Raw genomic sequence first — 26,800 nt, 5'->3', positions numbered from 1 at the left:
GTTTTTTGTATCAGGCTTTAATATCCCTTCAATTCTACAGCTATAATATACACTATATTGTCAAAAGTATTGGGACGCCTGCCTTTTCACAAGCACATGAACTTTAATGGCATCCCAGTCTTAGTCCGCAGGGTTCAATATTGAGTTGGCCCACCCTTTGCAGCTATAACAGCTTCAACTCTTCTGGTAAGGCTGTCCACAAGGTTTAGAAGTGTGTCTATGGGAATGTATGACCATTCTTCAAGAAGCGCCTTTGTGAGGTCAGGCACTTATGTCAGACAAGAAGGCCTGGCTCGCAGTCTCTGCTCTATTTCATCCCAAAGGTGTTCTTGAGGTCAGGACTGTGCAGGTTTTGTGCACTGGTGTGCAGTCATGTTGGAACAGGAAGGGGACATCCCCAAACTGTTCCCACAAAGTTGGGAGCATGAAATTGACCAAAATGTCTTGGTATGCTAATGCTTTAAAAGTTCCCTTCATTGGAACTAAGGGGCCAAGCCCAAACCCTGATAACTCCACACCATAATCCCCCTCCACCAAACTTTACACTTGGCACAATGCAGTCAGGCAAGTACCGTTCTCCTGGCAATCCCTAAACCCAGAAACATCCATTGGATTGCCAGACAGAGAAGTGTGATTCGTCACTCCAGAGAACACATCTCCACTGCTCTAGAGTCCAGTGGTGGTGTGCTTTACACCACTGCATCCGACGTTTTGCATTGCATTTGGTGATGTAAGGCTTGGATGCAGGCCATGCTCGGCCATGAAAACCCATTCCATCAAGCTCTCTATGCACTGTTATGCTAATTTGAAGGTCACACAAAGTTTGGGGGTCGTTAGCTATTAACTCTGCAGACAGTTGGTGACTTTTGTGCACTGTGCGCTTCAGCATGTGCTGACCCCACTCTGTCATTTTACATGGCCTACCACTTCGTGGCTGAGTTGCTGTTGCTCCCAGTTGCTTCCACTTTGTTATAATACCACTAACAGTTGACCGTGGAATATTTAGTAGCAAGAGAATTTTACGGATGGACTTATTGCAGAGGCGGCAACCTATCACGGTACCACGCTTGAATTCACTGAGCTCCTGAAAGCGACCCATTCTTTCAAAAATGTTTGTAGAAGCATTCTTCATGTCTAGGTGCTTGATTTTATACACCTGTGGCCATGGAGGTGATTGTAACACCTGAATCCAATGATTTGGAGGGGTGTCCCAATACTTTTTGAAATATAGTGTATATTTTATCTGACTACAATTACATTGTTCTTTCATTTACAGATAAATACATTGAAAAGTTCACAAAAATTCTGCAAGACAGTGGATTAAATTTTACTGGAATTTACACTGGACTGAAGCCTTCAAAAGTAAGTAAAATAGAAGTGTATGGATGGCATGGCAGTTGCAGGGACTCAAAGTTAAATTGTTGAAATCCATCCACCCCACTGCCTCCTGGAGAATTGTTTTTGGGATGATGATGATTATGCAACTGAGGTAAAAATATGGGTTTGATTTACAAATTAATGGATAAAAAATACCAAAACATACTGGGACCAGTAATATTATTATACAGGATTTATATAGCACCAACAGTTTGCACAGTGCTTTACAATATTAGGGAGATAGTACAATTACAATACATTTCAGTACAGAAGGAATATGAGGGCCCTGCTCATGGAGCTTACACTCTAAAGGATTGTATAACTCTTTTTTACTGTTGAGGTGCCTTCCATGTGGATGGTCTGGTCTTCATGACCCCTAGTCATGGAGGGGTTAAAGATTTCCAGAAAGCTTACTGAAGCTTCTATAAAGCTATAGCAGTACAGGTTGGAAACAGTTTCTTTGATGGGATCAAGCAACAAGCCTTTCCTAATAAGTTCAGAGCAGTTGATGAGGCGAAGATGGATACAAGGGATTAGTTGTATATTACAATCTTGTCCTTGCCAATATATTTTGATAATAAATTTACACTTTGGGATTTGTGAGAGGATGATATGATGTAGTATGCTTGTTGAAAATTACAGGGAGTCCTGTGACAGATTAATACAGATCATTCAGTCAAGGTACCATGATGTGCAGAACACCAGTGATTTACAACCCCACCTCAAGGGACATTAGATTGCAAGGGACATATATTTATTGCTGCTGGAAAAAAGGCACACTGCAATTTTTACTGACACTACAAATTACTGTTACGTGGAGAAATTCACTAACCACAAGAGGCACAAACAGAAGGAAAACCTTGCTAGGTTCCAGACTCCGGCAACAACATAGAAGTCTATTGAGACCAATTTAACAATTTGTGTTTGCTATCTGTGTAAGGCTAAAAGTGTGAGCTGAGTGTTTAACAAAAACCTTTAGTATTCAGAAAAAATAAAGATGGTCCACACAACCACATGTAGAATTTGGAGAGTTTATTACACTGAAGATTGTATAAAGAGGCACTGTCACCTTGAACATTTAAAGCAAAGTTGGACCCCTTGACTATCCTAAGCTAACATTGCCATCTATCACCTGCTGCCCTTTACTCTGTCGCAGCTGGTAACAGTACCTAGTGTTTCTGATTATGGAGGAGCATGTGACCTCTTCCTTGGTCTATCAGCCAAGCACTATTGCATGACAGAGGGAGTGATGTTGGCTCTGACACGATGCTAGTGACAGAGAAAAGAGTAGTGGGGGGAGCACTGGCAAGGTGAGTAACAGTGGGTCACGGAACCCCTTTGCAAAAACACTTTCGCTGAGATCTAAATGAGTAAGGTGACAGTGGGGGTTATTTACTAAAACTGGAAAGTGCAAAATCTGGTGCAGCTCTGCATGGAAACCAATCTGCATCCAGGTTTTAGGCTAGGTTCACATATGTGCGGGTGGTGCCGCTGTGGATCTGCACAAAAATCCGTGCAGCCGTACCACCCACACAGAAGAATGCGGACCCGCTTGGGTGCCATTAATTCTAATGACATGTCGCCCGCACTGGAAATCACACCCACCCTGGGAACAGAGATTCCTGTGCAGGCTGCGGTTTCCAAAGAAGTGCAAGGACTTCTTCCCTGTGTATCACGGAGCATGGGAGTCCATTCAAAAGAATGAGCTCTCGTGCCTGCGCAAAACGCAGCCCACAGGAATGCACATATGTGAATTAGGGCTTATTGTCAAAGCCTAATTGGACAAGCTGAGGTTAGAATCTGATTGGCTACCATGCACAGCTGCACCAGATTCTGAGTGCTCCAGTTTTAGTAAATCCCCCCCAGTACCTCATTAATCATAAGATTTTTAAAAAGAAGTTAGAACCATGCTTTAAATACCTTCAGTAACGTATGGTATGCAGATTGGGGTTGATTTACTAAAACCGGAGAGTGCAAAATCTGATGCCGATGCGCATGGTAGCGAATCAGCTTCTAACTTCAGCTTGTTCAATTAAGTTTTGACAAAAAAATTTACTGGAAGGTGATTGGTTTCTATGTGCAGCTGCACCAGATTTTGCACTCTCCAGGTTTAGTAAATCAACCCCATTGTGTTTTTTTCATCTCAATAGAAATACAAATACATCAATCTCATATGAGCTAATTTACACATTGGGGTATATTTACTAAAAGCAAATAGTGCAGTAGCACTCATTTTCTTTAGTAAACATAAATGTGGTAAAGCTTGTAAAGAGTACCCAATCAGCTGCAAAGAAAATAACATAAAGCATTTTGTTTGCAGTTGATTGGGTGATGGAAATCAGCAGACCTTTACCACATTTGCTAAGCTCTAGGGAAAATTAGTGCAACTGAACTTGCAAAGTGCATAGCTTATTTGTCTCTAGTAAATCCATCCCAATGTCGCAATATTTCAAGCGAGGTAAGGGCAAGAAAAAAAAATATTTTATGGAAAGCTGGTGATCCTAACAGAGAGGCATTGCAATGAACACCATTGTTTGTGAACCTATGGGCTTCACTGGTAGAAATCTGGTCCTGATGATATTGGCTTGAAAGGATGGAACCAACTCTCACATTTCTAGTTGCTCTAAAGTATCTCTCTTTTCATTTGAAATGTCTGAACAACTTATGAAAAATCCTACCGGAATTCCCCTTTGGCTAATAAATCTGTGACACTGAAAATATTTGGGGAAGCTACTGTAAATATTTCAAAAACAAAGGGAACATCTGTCATTTTTTATTAGTAGAATCTGTGCAAAGTTCCAGACAAATAATATCCTAGGTGGTCACAAGTTTTGTCTTTTTGCCAGAGGTGAGAGAGTGTTTCTTTTTTTTTCTCATTCCCCCTGCATTGATGCTGTCATAAGGCTGTCCTAAGCTGTCATTGTGCCTTTATTTACACATATACACATTCCTTTACCTGTTGAATGATGTTTTGCTTTAAATGTGAATAATAAACTACTTCTGACTTTACTTTGGCCACAATTTTAAAAGAAATACATTTTTTTATTATAAAATTCTTTATTTTACAACAAAGCATTTAAAACAGAGTGAGTAGGAATATGTGTGTTGAAGAACTTTATGGGAATACTAAAAAAAAAATTGTTTTTGGAGTCGTGATTGAATAAAGACATTCTGGATTCATCGCCACATGAAAGGATTCACTTCTGTAAAAATGTATTTCACCTATTATAATTTGTAGGTCAAACTTAAAGGTGAGCAGGGATTGTATCTTGAGCATAAGCACGTCTTCTGGAAAGTGATTGTTAAACGCACTAATTTGGGCATTCTGTGATTTGGGAGTTGGACTTTTATTTGTTGTGTGGATTTATCTTGCATGGGATTACTGGAAGATTATTTTATTTCATTTCTATGTCTGGATGAGGAGTTAGCACACTACACATTTTTGGTTTACATACATTTTAAGTGAGAGTACACTTAGTGAGTGGATGCAGCAATCTGCCTTTGTTTATTTTTATTTAGGGTATAGCAGCGCACAAGTGTAAGCCTTTTCACTATATGTGTAGATTGGAGCTTAAACTATTGGGCTCCATAAATAACCAGCTTTTTTCTACTGTGCAGCTAAAAATAGAAAAAGACACAAGTTGGAGTCTACAAATCCACCTGTTGGCTGAGGATGTAAACATTAAATATGCTGTACTTATGCAGTATTTGATATACACCTAAAATTAAAAAAATTATAAAGAAAATATAGGTAAAAACACTATATGCTCCTTTTTTAAGGATTTAATGAAGGCAAATAGTTTTAAGTTAGAATTTTAATTTACTTATCCTACAATCTATTTAATTAGGTTATATGTTATTTACTTGTGGTGCAACTTCAGTGCCTCATATGCTATAAAAGGCCAGTGGCAGTGAATCTTGAAAAGTTCTGAAGGTTTTTATAGAATGGTTGCTGGCTGCTCTAACATTGTAAGATGTACTGCATTAGTTTCTGTTGGTGTTAAATGAACGTATGACTGTTCAGTTCACTTAAAATAGAAATATGGACTTGTAAAAGAAACAAAAACATTTATACTCACCTAGGTGGATGCAGCATCAGGGGCGGACTGACCATTTGGAAACTCGGGCACTGCCCGAGGGCCCGGGGTCCATAGGGGGCCCCATGAGATGCCCCTGGTACCTTTATCATAGGCTTTTTTGAGTTTGGGCAAGGACACAGGGGCCCCATGATCCCCTATTGCCTGGGGGCCCCATGAGTTGTCAGTCCGCCCCTGTGCAGCATCAATCCAATGTTGCATCTGTCCTCCGCTCTGCAATGAGAGTAATCTAACACCTCTGATTGCTCAGTTCTCCTCCTCTGCTCTGAGCACAGAGACGTGACTGTCAGTCTCCAACTCTCTGCTCTGCTGGAGGAGCTGGCTCAAGCTCTTGGCAGATCACTGAGGCTGAGCCAGCTCCAGACCTTTGGGTGGGTCCTGACCGTGTGCTCGGGTTCTTTTCAGAGCCTGGACCAGCTCTGTGTGTCAGCCGACAGCAGGCTTTAGTTGAAAATGGGTCAAAGGAGTGCAGAATGCACTGTGACCTTTACATTCATGTCAGAACAAGACTTATAAATGCTAATGATGGCTTGTGTGCATTCAGGGGTGAAGTATCAACTAACATGCACATCCATTACCCAATTTTTCTGGCATGGGGATCCTGGCACATATATCTATTAGTGGAGGGTATAACATACACAAGAGTTAATTATGAAAATAAAGAATTTATATCTTATTAGGAAATGTATGTCCATGGTTAAAGGGAGAGTTAGTGTTAGCTTACAGGAATCGTTACTGCAAGGGTTAGTGTTAGATTACAGGAAGGCTTAGGGGAAAACATCATATCCAGTACCAGGACATCTGTGCCAAAGTGTGCTGATACAATTAATCCAATGTTTGTTCGCATTGCATCTGTTTTGGCAGCAGAAAATAGCTGTAAAGATTCTATTGTGAGCAGGGATGAGGCTGGGGTTCATCTCTATCATGGGTTTAAGGCAAATCCTGTGGGTTTCGAAATTGGCAGCCCTTGAGATTTTATGTGCAGATTGGCTTGGGATAATTTTTTTTTAAACCATCGACTGTGAACTAATTGTTTTGTCACTCAACCACTTTGCTGTCTTTTTGTTCTTATTATTGGGGGCTTTTTTATCTTTCATTTTATTTTGTGGTTGATTCAAGATAACTTGTAATTTTTAGTTGCTCTCCTGTCTATAGCAAACGTTTTTGCTGGAAGGTTTTTGAAAATGAGGGTAGTATTTTTTTTTTTGAATTTATTTTTACTTTATTTTAATAGAGCCTTTTTTTGAGGCTAAACTGCTTTTTGTTTTCCTGTGAGACTTCCTTTTAAAAACGGCTGTTGGGGTGGTATTTTGGAGTTTTTTCATTTCCTTTGTTTTTTTATGTTATTTTTTATATACAATGTTTTTTAAATTTGGGGTACTGAAAGCAAAGCATTCACATATTCTTCAAGCTTCTTTTTTTTACAGCATGCGGCTGCATCATTTGAAAGGTGAAATAAACTAAGGAGGCAATTTACTGAAACTGGAGAGTGCAAAATCTGGGGTAGCTCTGGGTGGTAGCCAATCAGCTTCTAACTTTAGCTTCTTCAATTAAGCTTTGGCAAAAAAAAAAACCTCGAAGCTGATTGGTTTTTATACAGAGTTGCACCAGATTTTGCACTCTCCAGTTTTAGTAAATCAACCCTTATGTGTAAGAACAGTGTGCACCTAAAACATCCTAAAAATTATACCACACATTCACTGCACTGCCCTATCCTGCTTGATATAAGTTAGGCATACACCAGTTAGGGCTATTATCCCTGATTAAAACTCTCCTACTGCTGGATAATTTTACATTGATCTGTCATCTTTAGTCTCCTAGCTTTTGGAGTAAAACACCTGTCTATGCTCTTTTTCTCTAGTACATGTCAGTCTAATCTCCTTTATTAAATATAGTCCCATGGCTGGCAAGTTTTGCACTGTTGTATCATCTGCAGTCTCTTTTTTATTAATGAAAACTTGATAAAATTTCACCAGAGGCAGGACAGTTGTGGATGGACAATCCCAAATTTGATCTTGAGGAATGGAAAAAAACCCTTTAATTCTTGATCCAATTAGCTCCAGCGGGGGGAAAATTGCTTCCTTATCCCCCAGGAGGCAGTCAGATATTCCCTGGATCATCAATCCCTGGTTTTGTTACCTATAAATGTTAACATGCAGTTATATTTTGCATTTTGGAATGCATTCAGCTCTTAAAAACAATCTACTAAGCTGGCCAGAGCTAGTTCGCAAGAGCATCTATTACATGTTTTCACAGCTCTGTGAAGAAGTCTTATCATATGTGGAGGTTAAACCTCTTTTCCTCCAGTCGTAAAGAGTGCCCCCTTGTCATCTGTAATGACTTGAAAAGAATAACTATACACCAAATTCACTATATGGACCACCTATGCATCTATACATGATGTTCATATCCCCCTTAATCACCTCTTTTCAAGATAGAATACGTTCCGTTCAGCAAATTCTTCCTTATCGCTGAGCTCCTTCATGCCTCTTATCAGTTTGGTTGCCTTTTTCTATGTATCTTCTTCAGTTCTCCAATGTAATTTTTAGTGAACTGGTGCCCAAAACTGAACTGCATATTCTAGATTAGGTTTTGCTAATGCTTTGTACAGAGGCAAAATTATATTCCTCTCTCCTTCTTTCTCCCCCTTCTCTCCTCTCTTCCCCCTCTTTTCTCACTCTCTATCCCTCTCTCTCTCCCTCTCTTCTATACCTCTTTTAATACAAGAAAATATTTTGCCAACTTTAGAAACTGCAGCTTGGCATTGTGTTATTAAGTTTATGATCTACCGGAACACCCAGATCCTTCTTTGCATTTATCAACATTAAACCTCATTTGCCACATAACTGCCCAATTAAATAGTGCATTGGGGTCAGTTTGTAAGCTGTGTACATCCTGTAAAGATTTTATTCCACTACATAGCTTGGTGTTCTGTATTTATTTGGTAAAGACTTTGATCCCTTTTTAAATATAGGCACCACACCTCACGCCTATCCATGGATACCACAACAGTCATTAAAACGTCTCTAAAAATTATAAACAATGGTTTTAAAATAACAGAGCTCATCTCTTGGAGGAAGGACATGTGAGTGTAAACCAGTCAGCCTAGGTGCTTTATTCACCTTTACTCACCTTTACTTTGTCTAAATGTTTCTGAACCATATCAGTTTTGAGCCATTGTGGATCATTTGAGGCTATTTCAATACTATCCTCAATATGGACTTGAGTTTCCCCATTTTCCTTTGTATACACAGAGTTGAAAAAAGTATAATACATTTGCCTTCTCTTTGTCCCCAGTCACCAACTGTAAATTATCTTGTAAAGTGTCTACATGTTCCGACCTGACCTTTTTACTATTTTATTAGATTGTAAGATGTAATGAGCAGGGCCCTCTTAACCCTCTTAATTTATTGTATTGTAACTGTACTCTTGTCATTTAGATTGTAAGCTGTTGCTGCTATATAAATCCTGTATAATAATAATGAATTAATATTATAATATTCATTAATTAAAATATTTGAAGCATTTTGGGGAGTTTGCTCTACTTTCTTCTGCAACCTATTGCTCATTTTAAATTTCTGCAACTTCGATTTCTCTTTTACATATTTTAAATTACGATAGTGTTCCTTCATTTTTATATTTTTAAATCCTCTTTTCCCCTTATTTAAAGCTTCTCTAAATGTGGACATTAGCAAATTTTGCAGTGTGTTTGCATACAATCGATTTGAAACATTCCCATTTCTGTTCCATATTGTTTAATGAACATTCCCTCTCAGTTTAAATAGTGGAGAGCAGCCCTCAGCTTTGGAAATTTTGCTCTCTTCAAATTAAGTGTTTTTATCTTTGCACTATGTGTTTATTGTTTAAAGCTTACATTAAATTAAATCATTTTATGGTCACTAGTTGGGGCTTCTAAAAACTGTCCCATAAAAAGCTGTGATGTAGTGTAACTGTGATGTAAGTGTAGCACTAGTAAACAAATGTTACCTGGGTAAACTGGTAATTTTTCTTCTAAGAACTGAAATTTTTAAATAAAAAAAGCTAAAACATTTTGTCTAAATCTGAGCTTCTGAAGAAAAAAAAACAACATTTAAAAGTAATACATGGTGCTGGCTATGGGGTATATTGTAGATCTTAGATGGACCCATTCATCAAGTGGCATCTGCCATTTCCTTCCTGCAGTTTTCCTATATGTTACCCTACATGACGAGGTCTTATTTTCCTCATATATAAGCAGCCATTGATTTACCTGCCAGTGTTGATAGGTCAGATATTTTATTTATCCAACAATGGCCACAATAATTTATATGTTAACACTCAAGTTAAATAGGCTTCTGTAGTAAGAATAACATACAAGAGAAGGACGCTTTATAAGTATGTTGCATTCCAATACCATTTTTATGCTGGTGACACAAATATCTATCTCTCTACTCCTCAACTTACCCCATCAGTTTCCTCACGTATCGCCAATTTACTAACAGACATATCAGACTGGAAGTCACACCCCTTCCTAAAAATCAATCTATCCAAACCTGAACTCATAATATTTCCTCCCCCACGTGCTTCTTCCCCTGATTTCTCGGTCAGGATCAATAGTACCACTATCAACCAATCCCCGCATGGCCTTGGTCTTGAGAACGCCCTGTGGGTGGGGCGAAAAGCGTCGATGCACTTCCGGTCTGCCGTCTTCTTGGCCTACGTCACTTCCGGTATTTGGAACTCACGCCGACTTTTGCGGTTCAAGCAGTCATTTTTGAGGTGGAAAGCTGGTCATCCTCTACAGTGATCCTTAAAGCGTGAGATCCCTATATTTACAATTTGGAAACTTGTTCCTTTGAAGCCTTTGAGGCTATTAAACAAGGCCTGTTATTTTATTGAAACATGTGAGTGTCCTTATTCTATCGATTTATATGGTATTGAGTGGTAGTATTACACTATGTAGCCTTTCTTTCCTTGCACATTATTGAGGATTCCATGGAGAAGTAGAGTGGAGTCGATTGCTGTATCTAAGCAGGATGAAGGCGATTTGAGTTCCTCCTGAGGGGCTATAGGATCCCTTATATCCTATGAAGGCTTATTACTCACCTCCATCTGGTGAGTGTGGTCAATATTATTTTTCACGTGCTGATTAGGTGGAAGCACATTTTGGAACATTGTCTTGAAAATCCTTTTGGGAAAATAAGGACTTATGTTTGAAATATTATATATATATTTTTGCACGGACATTTATTTATTTGTGATTATTTTTATTTATTTAATTTTTGCGCTGTTTTTTGTGTTATTTACTCTCCACCAGTTGCCCCACCCAACCTTGCCCAGGTCCACCTCCAACCCCACCCCCGGCCCGTTCCCCCAACCCCGCCCCAGCCCTGCCCCCAACCACACCCCCTTAAAGCTTATGAAATTACATTTTTCTTTAGAATAAAGAGTCCAAAATATAAAAAACTACAAATATAAGATAGCTTTATTATGTCAATTTAAACATAACAGCAATAGCTTAATAGCAATAGCGTGCAATCAAAATATCAAGTTTTACAGCTTCAAACCTGTAGTAAACATTTTGTATTTTTCATTGATGATGATTTAATGATTACACAGGGAGTGCTGCGTTTTCCTGATATACAGAACAGAGAGCCCAATGATTACACAGGGAGAGCCGCATCCTCCTGATGTACAGGATATATCAGCACTGCAGCACACGTGATTGGCTTCTTGTGCTGCTTCTTCCTTTCCCAGTCTGGACTCTGCTGTACAGGGGCTGATATCAGGTTAAATATAGGTTCATACTGTGCTTGCATGTAAAAAGAAAAATACATTGAATTATGAATTAATCAATACAGAGCTGCATTAATATGTATTTGTTTTTATCTTTCTAATTCAGCTTTTATTCATTTACTGAAAGTCCCTTTAAAGGGACTGACTCTAATTTGCTTTTTTTTTTTTTTCAAGGGACATTTGTATCTTTTATATAAGATTAATTTTACTATTGCCCCCGTTAATCTCCTATTCTCATAATGGATCATTATTTGTCTCCTCTCAGAGGAGGAGAGCGGACTTCTCCTGCACCTGTCCCCTCAGTGGCGCTGCCAATGTAATGCCGGTGCAAAAGAAGAAGTTGGAAATCGGAACCACACAAGGATTTACCCTCGCATTTGGCGAGCTGGCGTGCGGCTTTTTCAAGCCCTGTCCTAACCCATCCACCTTTAGATGATCCCTGAAAATCTTTCTCTTTAAAGAAACATATCCTGCTTATAACTAGTAAACTGGCTTTTATTTCCTCCATCATCAAAACATATTGGGTAGTCAGTCTAGGACTATCACTCCAACAAATACTGAATAGCCCCACGGGGACCATGAATCTACAGAGGCTGGACAGCAATAATGGACCTGCAGCACCATGAATATTGAACAGTAAAAATAACATTTGTAGTTCTTTAGATGATCTTTAGGAATGGTAGGACTTTTCTGTCCTACAGATGTTTCATAGCAATACTAGGTCTGATAGTATGAGAGACATTGGATAAAAATGCTGGGCCTTGCAATATATATAGAATAACAGTGCTAAAATGGTAGTTTTACAGAGACTGATCAGACTTGTAGGACCATAGACAGAGATTTCTAGGATTTCAATAATTGCCTGACAACAAATCTGGGACTAACTTACTTCTGCAGACGTTGGATAATAATGCTGAGACACGTAGCACCACAGATAGTAGCTAGCTATTCAGAGCATGTAGAACTACAGACAAAGGGTGGCAGTGATTTTAATGGTAATGATGCAGATGGTGGGTAGCAATACAGTTCTTCAAACACTGGATAGCACTCTTGAGACATGTACAGTAGATCTACAGATGCCTAACAGCAGTTTTGGAACTTGTGCACTACACACACTGGATATCAATGTTTGGACTACTAGGACTAAAGAAACATCTTAACATTGATGGGACTTGCAATGCTAGAGATATAAGATGGCAATGATGGAAAAAGTCTCACAAAATCTGCGTGGCACAGAGAAGCCCTTTTTTAGTAGTTACTCTCCATGTAACTTCGTATATCCTATGGATTGCCTTATATAGCAGAGACAAGTTAGGACAATTACCTTTTTTCAATGGTACCTTGTTCCACATCACATCTAAGAGGAAATTCAAATAGTTGTTGTTGAACCTGGAATATCAGTAGATAAGCGCAATGTGAAAATAATGTAACAGCCTTAGATGATGGCAGTTCCACTGGATGATATCAGCTTGTTTGAATCTGCAATGTTACTTGGCTCTGTATAATTTTGTCCTAAGTGTCAAAGATATTCTTAGTGACTGTATCTTAATAAATAAAATTCGCTGAGTTCAAGGCAAATGAGTTTATTCAGGGTTAATGAACTGTGGATCATGACCCAAACAGTAATTGTGACATTTAAGGTAGATTACCAATAACCATAAATTGTTTTCCGTAGTTCCAACTACATAGCAAATAATGACTTAGCAAATCATAGGGGACTGGTTTACCAACAGCCTCTTGAATCTATTCCTTAGTTTTGCAGTCAGCCATCCATATTTATCCATTTACCCACCAGAACAATTTGCCTTTACCCACCATACAACTGAATTCCACATTGTTCAATAGGAAATATAAAGCCCATGTACTCTGGATGTTTAGATAAGCAAATAAAATAAAGTTCAATTAGTATTATTATACATGTTACTGAACACATCTTATCAGGACTGAATCTAGGGGGATGCTGGGGTGGCATCCCAGATTTTGGTCCCTCCCCCCAAGACCAGTGGTCTCAGCAGGGCAGATTCTATATGAGGCACTGAATCTTAGTCCAACCATCACGGAGCACATAGCCACAAGGATACAATTAAATTGTTTGTACCCCCAGATCAGACAGGCTAGATCCGGCCCTGCATCTCATCCATAAACAGCTACCATTAAGAATAACTGTAAATGCATTACTTCCACTAACAAGTAGTGCAGCAAAATTAAAATTCTGGTTTCGAAACCAAAAATTCAGGATGCACTAGGCCAAAAACAGAAGCCGAAACTGAAACGGACAGTTTTTAAAAAGGAATATATTTTCAAACACAATTATTTTTGAAAAAAAATATGTTAATGAATTTAAAAAAAGCCACATTATATACCCCAATTTTTTTTGTAAAATATGACAGATGATGTTACACTGAGTAACATAATGAACATGTCATGCTTTAAAATTGTGCATGTTTGTGGAATTGCTCCAAACTCACCTAAAAATCTCCATTGGTGATGCTTTAAAAATGTCTACAGGTTACCAGTTTAAAGTTACAGAGGAGGTCTAGTGCTAGAGGAGTTACAGAGGAGGTCTAGTGCTAGAGGAGTTACAGAGGAGGTCTAGTGCTAGAGGAGTTACAGAGGAGGTCTAGTGCTAGGGGAGTTACAGAGGAGGTCTAGTGCTAGGGGAGTTACCGAGGAGGTCTAGTGCTAGAGGAGTTACAGAGGAGGTCTAGTGCTAGAGGAGTTACAGAGGAGGTCTAGTGCTAGGGGAGTTACAGAGGAGGTCTAGTGCTAGAGGAGTTACAGAGGAGGTCTAGTGCTAGAGGAGTTACAGAGGAGGTCTAGTGCTAGTGCTCTTGCTCTTGCTCTGGCAATACCTCACATGTGTGGTTTGAACACCGTTTACATATGTGGGCGTGGCCTATGTATGCACTCACCACTACGCACTACGGGGCACTTTAAACATTTTATTTTATTACTTTTTTCACCTGTCCCTTTAAAAAAAATTTTTGGTCACTTTTATTCCTATCAGAAGGAATACAAACATCCCTTGTGATAGAAATAAGCAGTGACAGGTCCTCTTTATGGAGAGATATGGGGTTAATAAGAACCCCACATCTCTCCTCTACAACGTAAAGCATTAGATAAAAAAAAGCATTTATCTAGTGCTTTAAAAAAATGGCCTTGTTTACCAGGTGTTGGAACCAGACGTGATGTAATTATGTCGCTCCGGTCCTCCAAGGGCATATAGAAGAGTGGAGGCCATCTTTCCTTCACTGATCTCAGTGGCCAAATTGCCATCGTTGGATGGGTTCTCAGGTGCGGCTGAGAACCATAAGGCAGAGGCGAGCGGCAGAGGGCAGCGAGGGGCGGGGTTATTTTAGACACCTGTATCGGTGCTTAATTTCATATCATCCGAAACGTTTCGGCCACTGAAATTTTGGTGCATCCCCATTGCTAAAACTTTGTTTTTAGATATAGGAACATTCCTTTATTCACTGAAATGAGTCTAGCTACTGTATTAATACCTTTACATACAAAGAAGCTCAGCTTGGATTCTTATTGTAGAGATTTGGAGTCAATCACTTATTTGTTGGCTTAGGTAAGGTATCAAAGTGAACTCTGTTACTGTAGGTAAAGGAAAACTATAATGTATTTTCAGTGAGTACACATTGTCAAATCTAATTTATAGTTTATCTTAGAGTAATTTTTATGACTTTCACTGTTTTACTTTCAATTCCATGTTTTATTTGAAGGGTTTATGGATTCTCCTTCTAGTTTCTCAATCTATGTTAGGCACTGCAATTACCATCCTCATGGGGAGACTGAACAGATAACACAATAAGCCACCTATATTAAACTGCATTGCTTTTAATTGATCTGCAGACACAGTGCAGCACTACCAAGCAATATGCCAGCATGCCTGTGTAATATAAAAAGCTGTTTTCTCCTACATGCATTTATTTTTTACAGACTATATTGAGAGAAAAAAAAATAGAAATAGATTAGAAAAAAATAGAAATAATAGTACACATAGATGGAACTATTTATGCTAAAATGATTATATTCACATTTACCAAAAAATAAAAAAAATAAAAACATGAGGATTATTTTAATTAAAGTATGTTAAATCATATTGTTTTTATATGGTTTGCAGACACTCTGCAGCACTACAAAGCAATATGCCAGCATGTCTGTGTAATATAAATGTATTTTTACAGACTATATTGAGGAAAAAGATTTTAAAAATAGATTAGGAAAAAAATTAAAGGATAAGTTCAGCTTTTGTAACATGTTACATGCTACACCCATATTCAGGGTGGGCAGCACAGTGGCTAAGTGGTTAGCACTTCTGCCTGGCAGTACTAGGGTCGTTGGTTCAAGTCCAAGCCACGGCACCACCTGCCTGGAGCTTGCATGTTCTCCCTGTGCCTGTGTGGGTTTCCTCTGTGTACTCTGGTTTCCTCCCACACTCCAAAGACATGCTGGTAGGTTAATTGGCTCCTGTCCAAATTGTCCCTAGTATGTGTATGAATGTAAGTTAATGTGCCTGTGTAAATTGACAGCGCTATACAAGTACCTATAATAAATAAATAAAATAAACATGTTATAAATGCACTGGCCCAGCACCTCCCTGATCCCCCTTTGTGAAAGCTAGTGTGCGATCTTCCCCCCCCCCCCCCCCCGTTAGCTGTCACAATCTGAAAAACAACATGGCAGTGTGGAGCTCTGCCCACCTGGTTGTGTCATCCTTTCACAGTGTTCTAATGGGATAATTTGCAAGTCCCAACAGCCTTTGTAGCTTTCACCTTGTAGTTCTCAATGAACTACCACAGTGCTGTTGAGCACTCTCAGTAGTTCATTGAGCTTCCTGTCAAAGTGAGCTTCCTGCCCATATCAGAGGTGCAGATAGATACAAAGACAGTCTGCAGGACCATGGCATTACACCCACATCTGCTGATCATGGGTGCAGTGCTTTACAGTTCCCTAATAGAAAAAAAAATAATACCTGCATTTTTTTTTACCTGCAAAAAAATGTGCATTTACTATTTTTTTTTTGGGGAAAGTGAACATATCCTTTAAAGTATGTGTTGTTAAAATAAATACTTCAAAGCTAGCTGCTATAAAGACTATAGCACAGTCAAGTTAGGACAAGGAAATTATTTCCAGAGCACTTTGCTCCAGATCACCAGTAGGAGGAAATTCAAATAGTTGTTCAGTCTGTAAGTGATTGAATCACCTGAAGTGAATGTTTGCTTGATTTTATTTTATTTTTTTAGGGGATATTTGTATAGCAGAGAATAAAAATAGTTGGGATATGAATCTTTTTTTCTTGTTATACAGTTACCTGGCCATATTCACCTATTTCCCCCACTCACCATACATGTGTTTTCATCATTCCTCAATGGATATCCAGTATTCAGTATACGTTTGTTTTTTTTGTTTTTTTAATAATTCCCTATTGCTTTAGAAGGCTCAACAAAGTAAATCCTGCTTGCATATTTCTGCATACATTTGCTGAACATTCTGCACATCCTGAAAATGAGGATTATATCTTAAAATCATGATTTATATACACCAGCATTCACCTATTTTATCTGAAAATCCTAAAGTAGTAAGTAAGCACACTTACTATAATCTGAAATATGGGTTCAATAATACATTTATTAGGTAGAAGGAAAGTGATGCTAGCAAAATAACTTGTTTAAGAGCATAATGTTAGTAATGCATATATAGTAGGGATGGGTGTATCTGTCCGGGTTCAGTTTGGAGGGGGGCTGTTGAAATTTTAAAAACCCGAACTTAGCTGTGAGTTCTATTGAAGTCTAAGGTGCCAACTCTTCATACTAAATTCTGGCCATTTTCAAGACCAAAAGTCAAGCCATTGCCAGTAAGTGCATAGGGAGCTGCATTTCCATTGGGGATATTTTAAAAACCAAACTTTTTTAAATGCTATATGGCAGGGAGAGGGTCATTTTAGTTCAACTTCAGGGGCAACATGTTTTTTTTTTTTTTTTTTTACCTCAATGCATTCACAGCATTAAGGTAAAAATGGTCCAATACATGTGTCACCCTTCCCCCCCCCCTTCCCCCTCATCCCCAAGTACTTACCTGCTGTCATTGTCACTACATTTTCCTCAAACAACACCGACACATGCACAGGCATCTTCTGATCGCCCACCTATGTAAAAAAGATACCCACAAACAGGTGGGGAGGGGGAATACCGGTTTTAAAAAAATGCGAGGAAGGGCTGTAAAGCACTTGTATTCCAGAACTCGTATTCGCGCGTAGGCGTACACATGAATAATAACGCTTATTTTAATCAAGGAAGTATGGCGTATGTGCATATGCACATATGCATGTAAAAATACTGACTAACTGACAATGCCATTCTCTGATTCTTTTTTTATTTTTATTTTTTTACTGATATATACACAGAGCATATTTATGCACCAGTGTGTACAGGCACATTCAAAACAATGGTCATTTACATCAAATAAAAAAAAACGTCCAGTCAAATACTAACTATACCTGTACTTAAACCTGCTCCCACCCTAGGGTTGCCACCTCATCCCTTTAAAGCCAAACACATATTAATTACACAGGTTCTGGGCTAATGTAATGCTCAGTTTTGAAGGGATGAGGTGGCAACCCTATCCCACTCCCATTCTAAGTACTATTCTAACTGCCCTGTAAAGGAAAGACATCTATACTTACCTATTCTGAGGGCACTTTGGTCTGATCACATTATCTCTTCAGTGGCTGCTTCAGTGAAGAGGAGAGATCACCAACAACCACTTCACAGTATGGGTGGTTACATCACCCATGGGCTTACTGTGTGGCTTTCATTGTTGGCTTTCCCTCCTCTACACTGAAGCTGGCACTGGGAACCAATCATGTGACAGGACTGGAGCGACATTAGAATTGGTAAGTATAGACATTTTTCCTTTCGCGGGGTGTTTAGAATAGTGCTTAGAATGGGAGCAGGTATTAGGTATAGTTAGTGTTTGACTGGACTTCCACTTTAATGTCTCTTGAGAGGATACACTTGAATTTCTAGTGTAGGAAAACACCCATTTTTCCTTATTTTAGCCTATTCTACCTGGTCACATTCACATACTGTCCTGGGATGATGGCTGCTCGCATTGTGTACATAACAATGATCTAATTTCTCTTTAAATGAGTCCTAAATAAAATTATACCTTTTTCCTTATAAAATAATTCTAAATCTAAAAATGTTGACAGTTTTGAATCTGAGACAAATGTGACTTGAATGTTCAGGTTATTATAATTCAACGCATGAAAGGTTCTCTGTGGTACCTACAGGTGTAAAACAAGCTGCTGACGCTGATTTTGGATTCACCACAAACCAAACAAACCATTAACATAAAAAGTGCAGCTCAAACCAAGTCTTTGAGAAGCAGCCATGTGGATGTGGTGAAATGCATCAAGGCAGAGCATAGTGATATTATCACGTTGCCAGGAAGCCTGGCCACTCAGCCGGTGAATGGAGGTGGGAGTCTGAGGTTTTTTCTTTTTAATCTCTATTTTATTGAAAATAATTTTCAAGACAAAATACAGAAAAACACATAACATAAAAAGAAACAAAAATATAAGAACATAAGAACAGATATATTGTAAGCATATATCTTCATGCCATACAACCACCTGCCCGCTGCTAGGGCAGTAGGTATATTCTTCACCACCAAGGGACCCAGTGGCCATGCAGAAGCTACATCTGTGCACATGGCCAGTGATCTCCAAGGCGGTAAGTTGGTTGCATCGCAATAAATCCATTGTATCATAACAAAGACATGAACTAACATATTTGATAGCGATAAATAAATAGGACACAATAAATTGAGAAGCAGCAGGAGCCACAGTAGGCAACTGCAAGATAACTATGATCACAGGGCATGGCACCTTTTAAAATGTGAGGCAGGTGGGTAAGTGTGCAGGTAAGAGAGCAGTATACCATGAAGTTATGTATCATCCAGTGGTTAAGGAGAGCAAATCTGTCAGGCATGCGACAACAATCATCAGCGGAGGGGTATCGCCAACCAAAGGTACTTAAGAAAAGCTTTCGGGATTATAGCGGTATATCGCCAGGGGTAAGGTCATCTGGGCTATCCAGTTCCATAGAATAATATATCCAGCCGGACCAGATGTCATGGAATTTCTCAAGATCATTTCTAACTGTATAAACCCAGCATTCAGCTTCTAGTATCTTTTCCACCTCCCTTCTCCAGTCCTGCATGGTAGGGCACCGAGATTGTTTCCAAAATGTCAGTATTCGGCTGCATTCAAAAGATGAGGGGTGACACTATGTTTATATGATTTGATAGAGTGATAGAGAAGGGGGTAACATGGAACAGGTAATGAAGGGGAGTAAATTTAATAGGTTTAGGGTTGTTCTCTGAATCCAAGGGGAAATATCTCTCCAAAATTTTCGGATCTTGAGGCAATACCACCATATATGCAGAAAGGTGCCTTCATGAGAGCAGCCTTTCCAACAGCCACGATCAACCCCAGGGAAGATCTTAGCCAACCGTGAGAGTGTCCTATACCAGCGAGACAGGAATTTATAGCACGACTCTTGGGTCTTAGAGCTGATGGAGGAGACGTGATAATTTGATTATTTTCTGTAGTTGGTGAGGCATGAAGTCAAGTCTAGCTCCAGTTCCCATTCCCTAATATAGTAGGGAGTAGTCTGGGAGGAAATGGATAGTAGACCCCAGGGGTAGACTGACAACTCATGGGGCCCCTGGGCAATAGGGGATCCCAATGGATGCCCGAGTTCCCCAATGGTCAGTCCACCCCTGGTAGACCCCTATACATTTGGGAGAGTAAATGTTTGGATTCCACAAGGTTCATGCATACAGATTCGAAAGAAGTTAATGAGTCGTTTGGGCCAATTTCATACAGTAGTGTTTCCTTCTCTGCCCCAGGCATTAAAAAAGGAGACATCTTCCCCAGGAGGAAACCAAGGAAAACCCCCCAGCAGTGCTAGGGGTGAGGTTGGAGGGGAAAGAGATCCCTTTCCATTGACTTGATCCCAAACTCTGAGTGTTCAATATAAATAGGCTCATCCAACTGGCCATACGTGGGATCCAAGGGGTCCCTGTTTAGTTCCTACCGGTGATAGACTTTTCAAGGCAAGTATTTCAAGTATAGAGATACATCAGACACTCCAAGGCACCCATCCTCTTTGAGTTGACTAAGAAGCTAGTACTCCAACCTAGGTAATTTCCCCTACCAAATTAAAGTCGTAAATAACCGGCGTAAACAACGGAAAAAACAAAGGTGGCAGGTGTATGGGGATTGTGGAGAGCAGGTACAACATTTTTGGCAGGATCATCATTATAAGAGTCCTAATTCGACCCATCCACGTGAGGGTAGTATTTTGCCAAGCACTTCAATCTTATTCTACCCCTTGTAAGAGTGCCCCATAATTTGCAGAGTAGAATAATTTGGGATCCAAACACATATGAGTGCCCAGATAGGGCAGTGTTTGCCTGGTAAATTGGAAATTAGTCTTGAGTGATATCCTAAGACAGTGCGGATGTAACGATGAATAGCGAGCATCGTGATGTCACCAAGCCCCTCCCCTACGTGTTACGCCACAGGGTCATGTGGCTTCCTCAGGGGGATATCCGCCACGTGACATCTGATGAGTGGAGTTTCCTTTGCTTGCACATACAAAGGGATTGCAGGTTACAAAAGGCGCGTATATTCGGTGCGATTTAGCACCCATACCATGTGAGTGGCCACTGTTTCATGTTTTTAATAAAGTAATACGTTTTAAAGGATAAAGCACTATTGTGTTTTAATTGTTTTTTGACATGTTTGTTGAGTGGAGGAGGAAGGAGTAAAGAGATCGGTGATCTTTGGAGAAAGAGTCCAATTCCAGGATACACCTGCCAATTCATGTCCATCTCCAGGGACACATGCAGTTTTTGACCAAACTATATAGTGAGGTAAAAAAAACTCCAGGTGAGGGCGCATCTGGTGTTTGTGATGGAGGATTAACATTGCATGAAGATATGAAATTGTGAAGTCTTTTCAAGTTCAAGAAAAACATTATATTTAGACACTTTTTTTCACATATGTTTAATATAATTTATCAGCAATCACATATTCAAAGAAAGTGCTGCACTGTATGTACATCAATTTCTGTACCTTTAACTTTTTTGAGTCTCAATCCATGGGTTATCAGGACTCCTCTTATCACCACCTTAAGTCCCTCTCACCACGCCCCCATGGACACCTCATCATTGGAACTGAGTTGGAAATATGTGGTAATGGAGGATTTAATGGCGGTATGGGTGGTTTCGTCAACCAGCAAGGATTTGTTCAAACACCATGTCAAAGCGGGTCTATGGGAAGCATACATAGTCAGATTCAAAGAGACGGGCGTGATCAGAAATAGTTATTGGGCCAATATCCGAACCGTGAAGTCAGCAAAGGCAATACTGATCAACACAGAGAAGGTCAATCTGCGAATAGGAGTTCTGGACATGGGAAAAATAGCTATAATCTTTAACAGAAGGGTGAACTACTCTCCAACTATCCACTAAGTGAAGAACCTGTAGACGTTTCCAGAAATGTTTAAGAGCTTTAAAACAAGGGGTGCATCAAAATTTTCGGTGGCTGAAACGTTTCAGACGAAAACACGCCGATATGAAAAAAAGCACCGATACAGGTGCCCAAAAAACCCCACCCCCTCGCCGCTGACGGATGTACACATCACTTGTAAAGTGCCAATCGTGGAAGTCAACTTGCGGGAGTTCCAGTGTCTCTAGGAATTTAGGCAGATCATCTTTGTTGCGTAGGGTGGCAGATTTCCCATTTCTATGTGTGGTAAGGCGAAAGGGGAAGCCCCATTGATATGTCATCCCCTCCTGTCAAAGAACCGCCGTCTTATCATAAGACTGAAGATCCCCTGGAGTGTGGGTTCTAAGTCTTGCACATGAGTAGCCTCAGGTAAACCACAAATCTGTATGTTCTGCCGTCGCTCACGGTTTTCATAGCCATCCAGTTGTAATAAATTTGTAAAGCGCTTCACAAACTGTTGGCGCTATATAAATCCTGTATAATAATAATAATAATAATAAAAGGGATTCAATCATGGTATCGTGCATACAAGAGGCTTCCCCCAGTTTTTTCACCACACCGGATACGTCATCATAATCTATTTCTAGAGATTCTGCTCGATGACCTATACCCGTCATATCAGCTTGCACTTTATCCAAGGCCTCTTTAAAGGAAGATTCCATGGATGCAATCAGCTTCACCATATCAGCTTTACGGCCCAAATGTGTTCCTTAATGTCCCAGTCTCCTGTAAGGTCTTCTAAAATGGAGCCCGCTATTGAGGGCTGTGTAGAAGTATGGGAAGGAGTAGGGCTATATAGTACAGCATACCTGAGCAGAGCTGGCAGCATCCCCATGGTCAGAGGCAGCAGCTGGAGAGGAGGCAGAGGATGCTGGGCGATCCGGCACCATCTTGGATTCCTCATGGCGCGGTCCCGGGGTCCCGGTAAAGTAGGAGTCTGTGGGGCCCGGGCAGGTATAAAATATGCCCGCTGCTTCCCTGGCATTGTGGGTTATGTGTATGTTGGCGTCCATGCTCTGTGAAGTGGTAAATGGCTCCGGGGGGACAGGAGCTCTCAGGCTGCGTGTCCTTACTCTCCCATGGCCAGACCATGCCCCCAGATTCTGAGGTTTTTAACATGACCTGTGATTGATTTCCATTAAGCATTTGAAGTTGTGCACTGCTCCCTTGATACTCTATACTTGTGAGTGGTTTTATCTTATGGTTTTAATAAAGTGTTCACGTTTTGTAATTATATTACACTATGTGGAGATTTATCTTTGTCTTGAGTGGATGTGCCTGGTTGTGCATATCCAGGTGCGATTGAAAAGCAAATGGTGGTGCGACCCTCTCCTATGATGACTTTTTAATGGTTAACTGAATGCAGTACAATATTTCATAATTTCTCATAGTTTCCTTGGTGTTTATATATGGACAAGTTTCCATGGAATCACTACATGCATTGATGTATATTAGAGTTTAAAAGTTTTGTTGATGCACTATTATTCATTCAGTAAGTGTATCTGTTGGTGTAGTTACACTGGTTTACTTACAGTGAGATACTATGAGGTTTTATTGAGTTCATTGTTAAATTACATCCATTGCAGTATCTCAAATGTGTGTTGGTTTGTGCTGCACTTTTTATGTTAACAGGTTATTATAATTACAATATATGACAAATTGTGTAACAGAATATTATTACAAGATTTGCATAAGTAAGTGAGAAAATTATGCCCATAGCTATATCGTGGGATTGCAGATAAAACCTATTCATACATTTAAAAAATGCTCTAGAATCAAGTGGGGCCAATGGCTGAAGGTTTTTTTTTTTTTACTTTAATGCACTCTCTGCATTAAAGTAAAAAACCTTCTGAGTGCAGCTCCCCTTTCCAGCCTTCCCTTATGTTTACCTGAGCCCAATCTTGATCCAGCAATGTGCATGAGAGCAGTGGCTCTCTTGGCTCTCTCCCTCCTTATAGGCTCAGAGACAGCAGCGGGAGCCATTGGCTCCCATTCCTGTCAATCACAGCCAGGGAAGAGGGAGCGGGGGGGCAGGGCTGAGCTATGCTCTGAATGTCTATGGACACAGAGCTGGCTCAGGAGCAAGCTTGCACGAGTGCCCCCATAGCAAGCGGCTTGCTATGGTGGGCACTTGGCGAAGGGGGGGCCAGGTGCTCTGACAGGGGACCTGAGAAGAGGTGGAATGGGGATGCTCTGTGCAAAACCATTGCACAGAGCAGGTAAGTATGACATGTTTGTTACTAAAAAAAAAAATTATAGACCCCATATCCCTCCATAAAGAGTACCCATCATGTGCCTATTGCTGTCACAAGGGATGTGTACATTCCTTGTAACAGCAATAAACATGATAAAAAAAATTAAAGCAACAGTGTAAAAATATAATAAAAAAATTAATTAATTAATTGTAAAAAAATTTAAATTTCCCCCTTTCACACACAAAGGCGAACACATATGTCCCACACGCACACAAGCAGCAGTTATCCTACACATGTGAGGTATCAACACAAATGTCAGATCATGGGCAGTAATTCTAGCACTAGCCCTCCCCTTTTAAAGCATTGACTATGGATAGTAAAATGTACACCGTTTGTCACTGTTGCACGGGCGTGCAAAATTTGAAAGCATGACATGTTTGGTATCTATTTACTCAACATAACATCATCTTTTATATTTTACAAAAAATTGGGTTATGTATTGCTTTTTTGCATTAAAATTAAAAAAAATTGTATTTATTTCACAAAACATTGCATTTGCAAAACTGCTGCGCAAATGCCATGTGACATAAAAAATTGCAAAACCCACCATTTTATTCTCTAGATTCTCTGCTTTAAATTTTTAATTTTAATTTTTGGGGGTTCTAACTAATTCTTTAACAAAAAAAATTAGATTTTTACATGTAAACAAAAGTATTAGAAAAAGGCCTGGAGGTCAAGTGGTTAAAATTTTTTTTTAAAAAGCGAGGAGTATGTGATGTTTACATTTATTTACAAGTGAATTTGTTTTCTTTGGAAAAACTGCATCAAACTGGTTCTAACCAGATACTTATTTGCTACTGTGTGACACATTTTCTAACATTACTGTCTACTATGAGAAAGTAACTTGAGAAAAACGTTTCGACACTGTCTGAATAATCATTTAACAATTTTATAGTGATTGGTGATATATTAGCTCAGTTTTTTTATTATCATATACAGATGACAGACTGTCTACTGTTTTGGTTTCAGTGAACTGAGTAGGGTCAGAATTTAGAAGAATAGCAGTCTTTAAATTTACTCTTTTGTAATAATTAAAGAAGCATGATATTTATTTTTAAAGTCTATTTTAGAAAGAAGGTATGGTAACATAATAAAAAACATCTGCACACTCTATTGAACACCCAGTATCCAGCAGCTGCACCCAGATGTACACCCTATACACCAAATGTACTCAAAGTAATCTATGAAAGTACAGTGCTGCATCTTCATATCTGAAGTTTACAACCACTTTAAGGTGGACCTCCTTTTTTAATGTTAAAGTAATATATACAGTAAAGTATATGTAGTATATGTAAAGTAATAAAGTAATCATAATTAACTTTACAAGTCTCTGTGAAAAAAGCTAACCACACATGTTGCAAAACAAGTGTACCAAAAGTGATACAAGAGTCTGCCTGAATAGGTTGTTAGGTTGTTATATTACATTGTAATAACTCTAAAGCTAGCCATACATGTTATAATCTAGTTGTACAATCACATTTACATCTACCATCAGCTATGTAGAGCAGGGACCCTAGGGTTACTTTGGAGGTTGCTAGGGATTCCTTGAGCAGTGGCTAATTAACCCCCCCCCATTGAGGGTGCCTGTATAGTTCCAGGGCCAGACCACTTGGCAAAGCTATCTGCAAGACATCAGTGTTTTTTTTCTGTATTTGTAAGGGTGCCATTCTTAGCACCACTATAAGGGGGGCTTTCTTAGCACTAGCCACCTATGCAAGGTGTATTTTCAGAGTGACTCCCAATCATTTGGTTTTAGCAGGAGTTCCCAGGTACTAAAAATGATTTCAAGGGTTCCTCGGGGGTAAAAAGGTTGAGAAAGGCTAATGTCAAATAAGGGCCTTATGGGCTGATTATACCAAAATTGATTGTTTAGGTTTTTCCTGCATACCAGCACGTAGATACTGAGATTGGATGATACCCTTGCTTTTGAATTTATTTATAAACGATATAGGGTCTGGAATTAAAAATATAATTTCAGTCTTTACAAATGACAACAAGCTGTGCAGTGGAATAACGTCCTTACAGGATGTCTCCAACTTACAAGCTGACCGCAATGCACTGTTTAATTGGGCAACTATGTGGCAAATGAGGTTTAATGTTGATAAATGTAAGGTTATGCACTTGGGAGCTAAGAATATGCATGCATCATGCATACTGGGGGGGGGGGTTACAACTGGGAGAATCAATGTTGGAGAAGGATCTGGGGGTTCCGGTAGATCACAAGCTTAATAATGGCATACAATGCCAAACTGCGGTTTCTAAAGCGAGCAACATCCTCTCTTGTATTAAAAGAGGTATAGACTCCAGAGAGAGAGATATCATTTTACCCCTTTACTAATCATTAGTAAGACCTCATCTGGAATATGCAGTTCAGTTTTGGGCACCAATTCACAAAAAGAACATTGGGGAACTGGAGAAAGTACAGAGAAGGGCAACCAAACTGATAAGAGGCATGGAGGAGCTCAGCTACGAGGAAAGATTAGAGGAAATGAATGTATTCTCTCTTGAGAAGAGGAGATTAAGGGGGGATATGATTAACATGTATAAATACATCAGTGGTTCATATAGTGAACTCGGTGTAGAGCAGGGGCGGACTGACCATTTGGAAACTCGGGCACTGCCCGAGGGCCCGGGGTCAGTAGGGGGCCCCATGAGATCTCCCTAGTACCTTTTTCATATACTTTTTTGAGTTTGGGCAAGGACAC

General features: G+C 39.6%; 1 protein-coding gene across 1 annotated transcript in view; it reads left to right on the top strand.

The window, feature by feature from the left end:
- LOC149467187 (V-type proton ATPase subunit S1-like) overlaps positions 1-26,800 on the top strand; it is a 107,826-nt gene that overhangs the window by 48,438 nt on the left and 32,588 nt on the right. The window contains exon 6 of the mRNA XM_089672152.1: positions 1,277-1,362. Within this exon, the coding sequence (XP_089528278.1) occupies positions 1,277-1,362 (86 nt within the window). The remainder of the gene's footprint in view (positions 1-1,276; positions 1,363-26,800) is intronic.

This window comes from Staurois parvus, unplaced genomic scaffold, assembly GCF_062004578.1.
Source record: "Staurois parvus isolate SC_StPar_1 unplaced genomic scaffold, SC_StPar_1.0 ptg000120l, whole genome shotgun sequence".
Taxonomy (NCBI): Eukaryota; Metazoa; Chordata; class Amphibia; order Anura; family Ranidae; genus Staurois; species Staurois parvus.
This window is presented reverse-complemented; position numbering and strand designations above follow the sequence as displayed.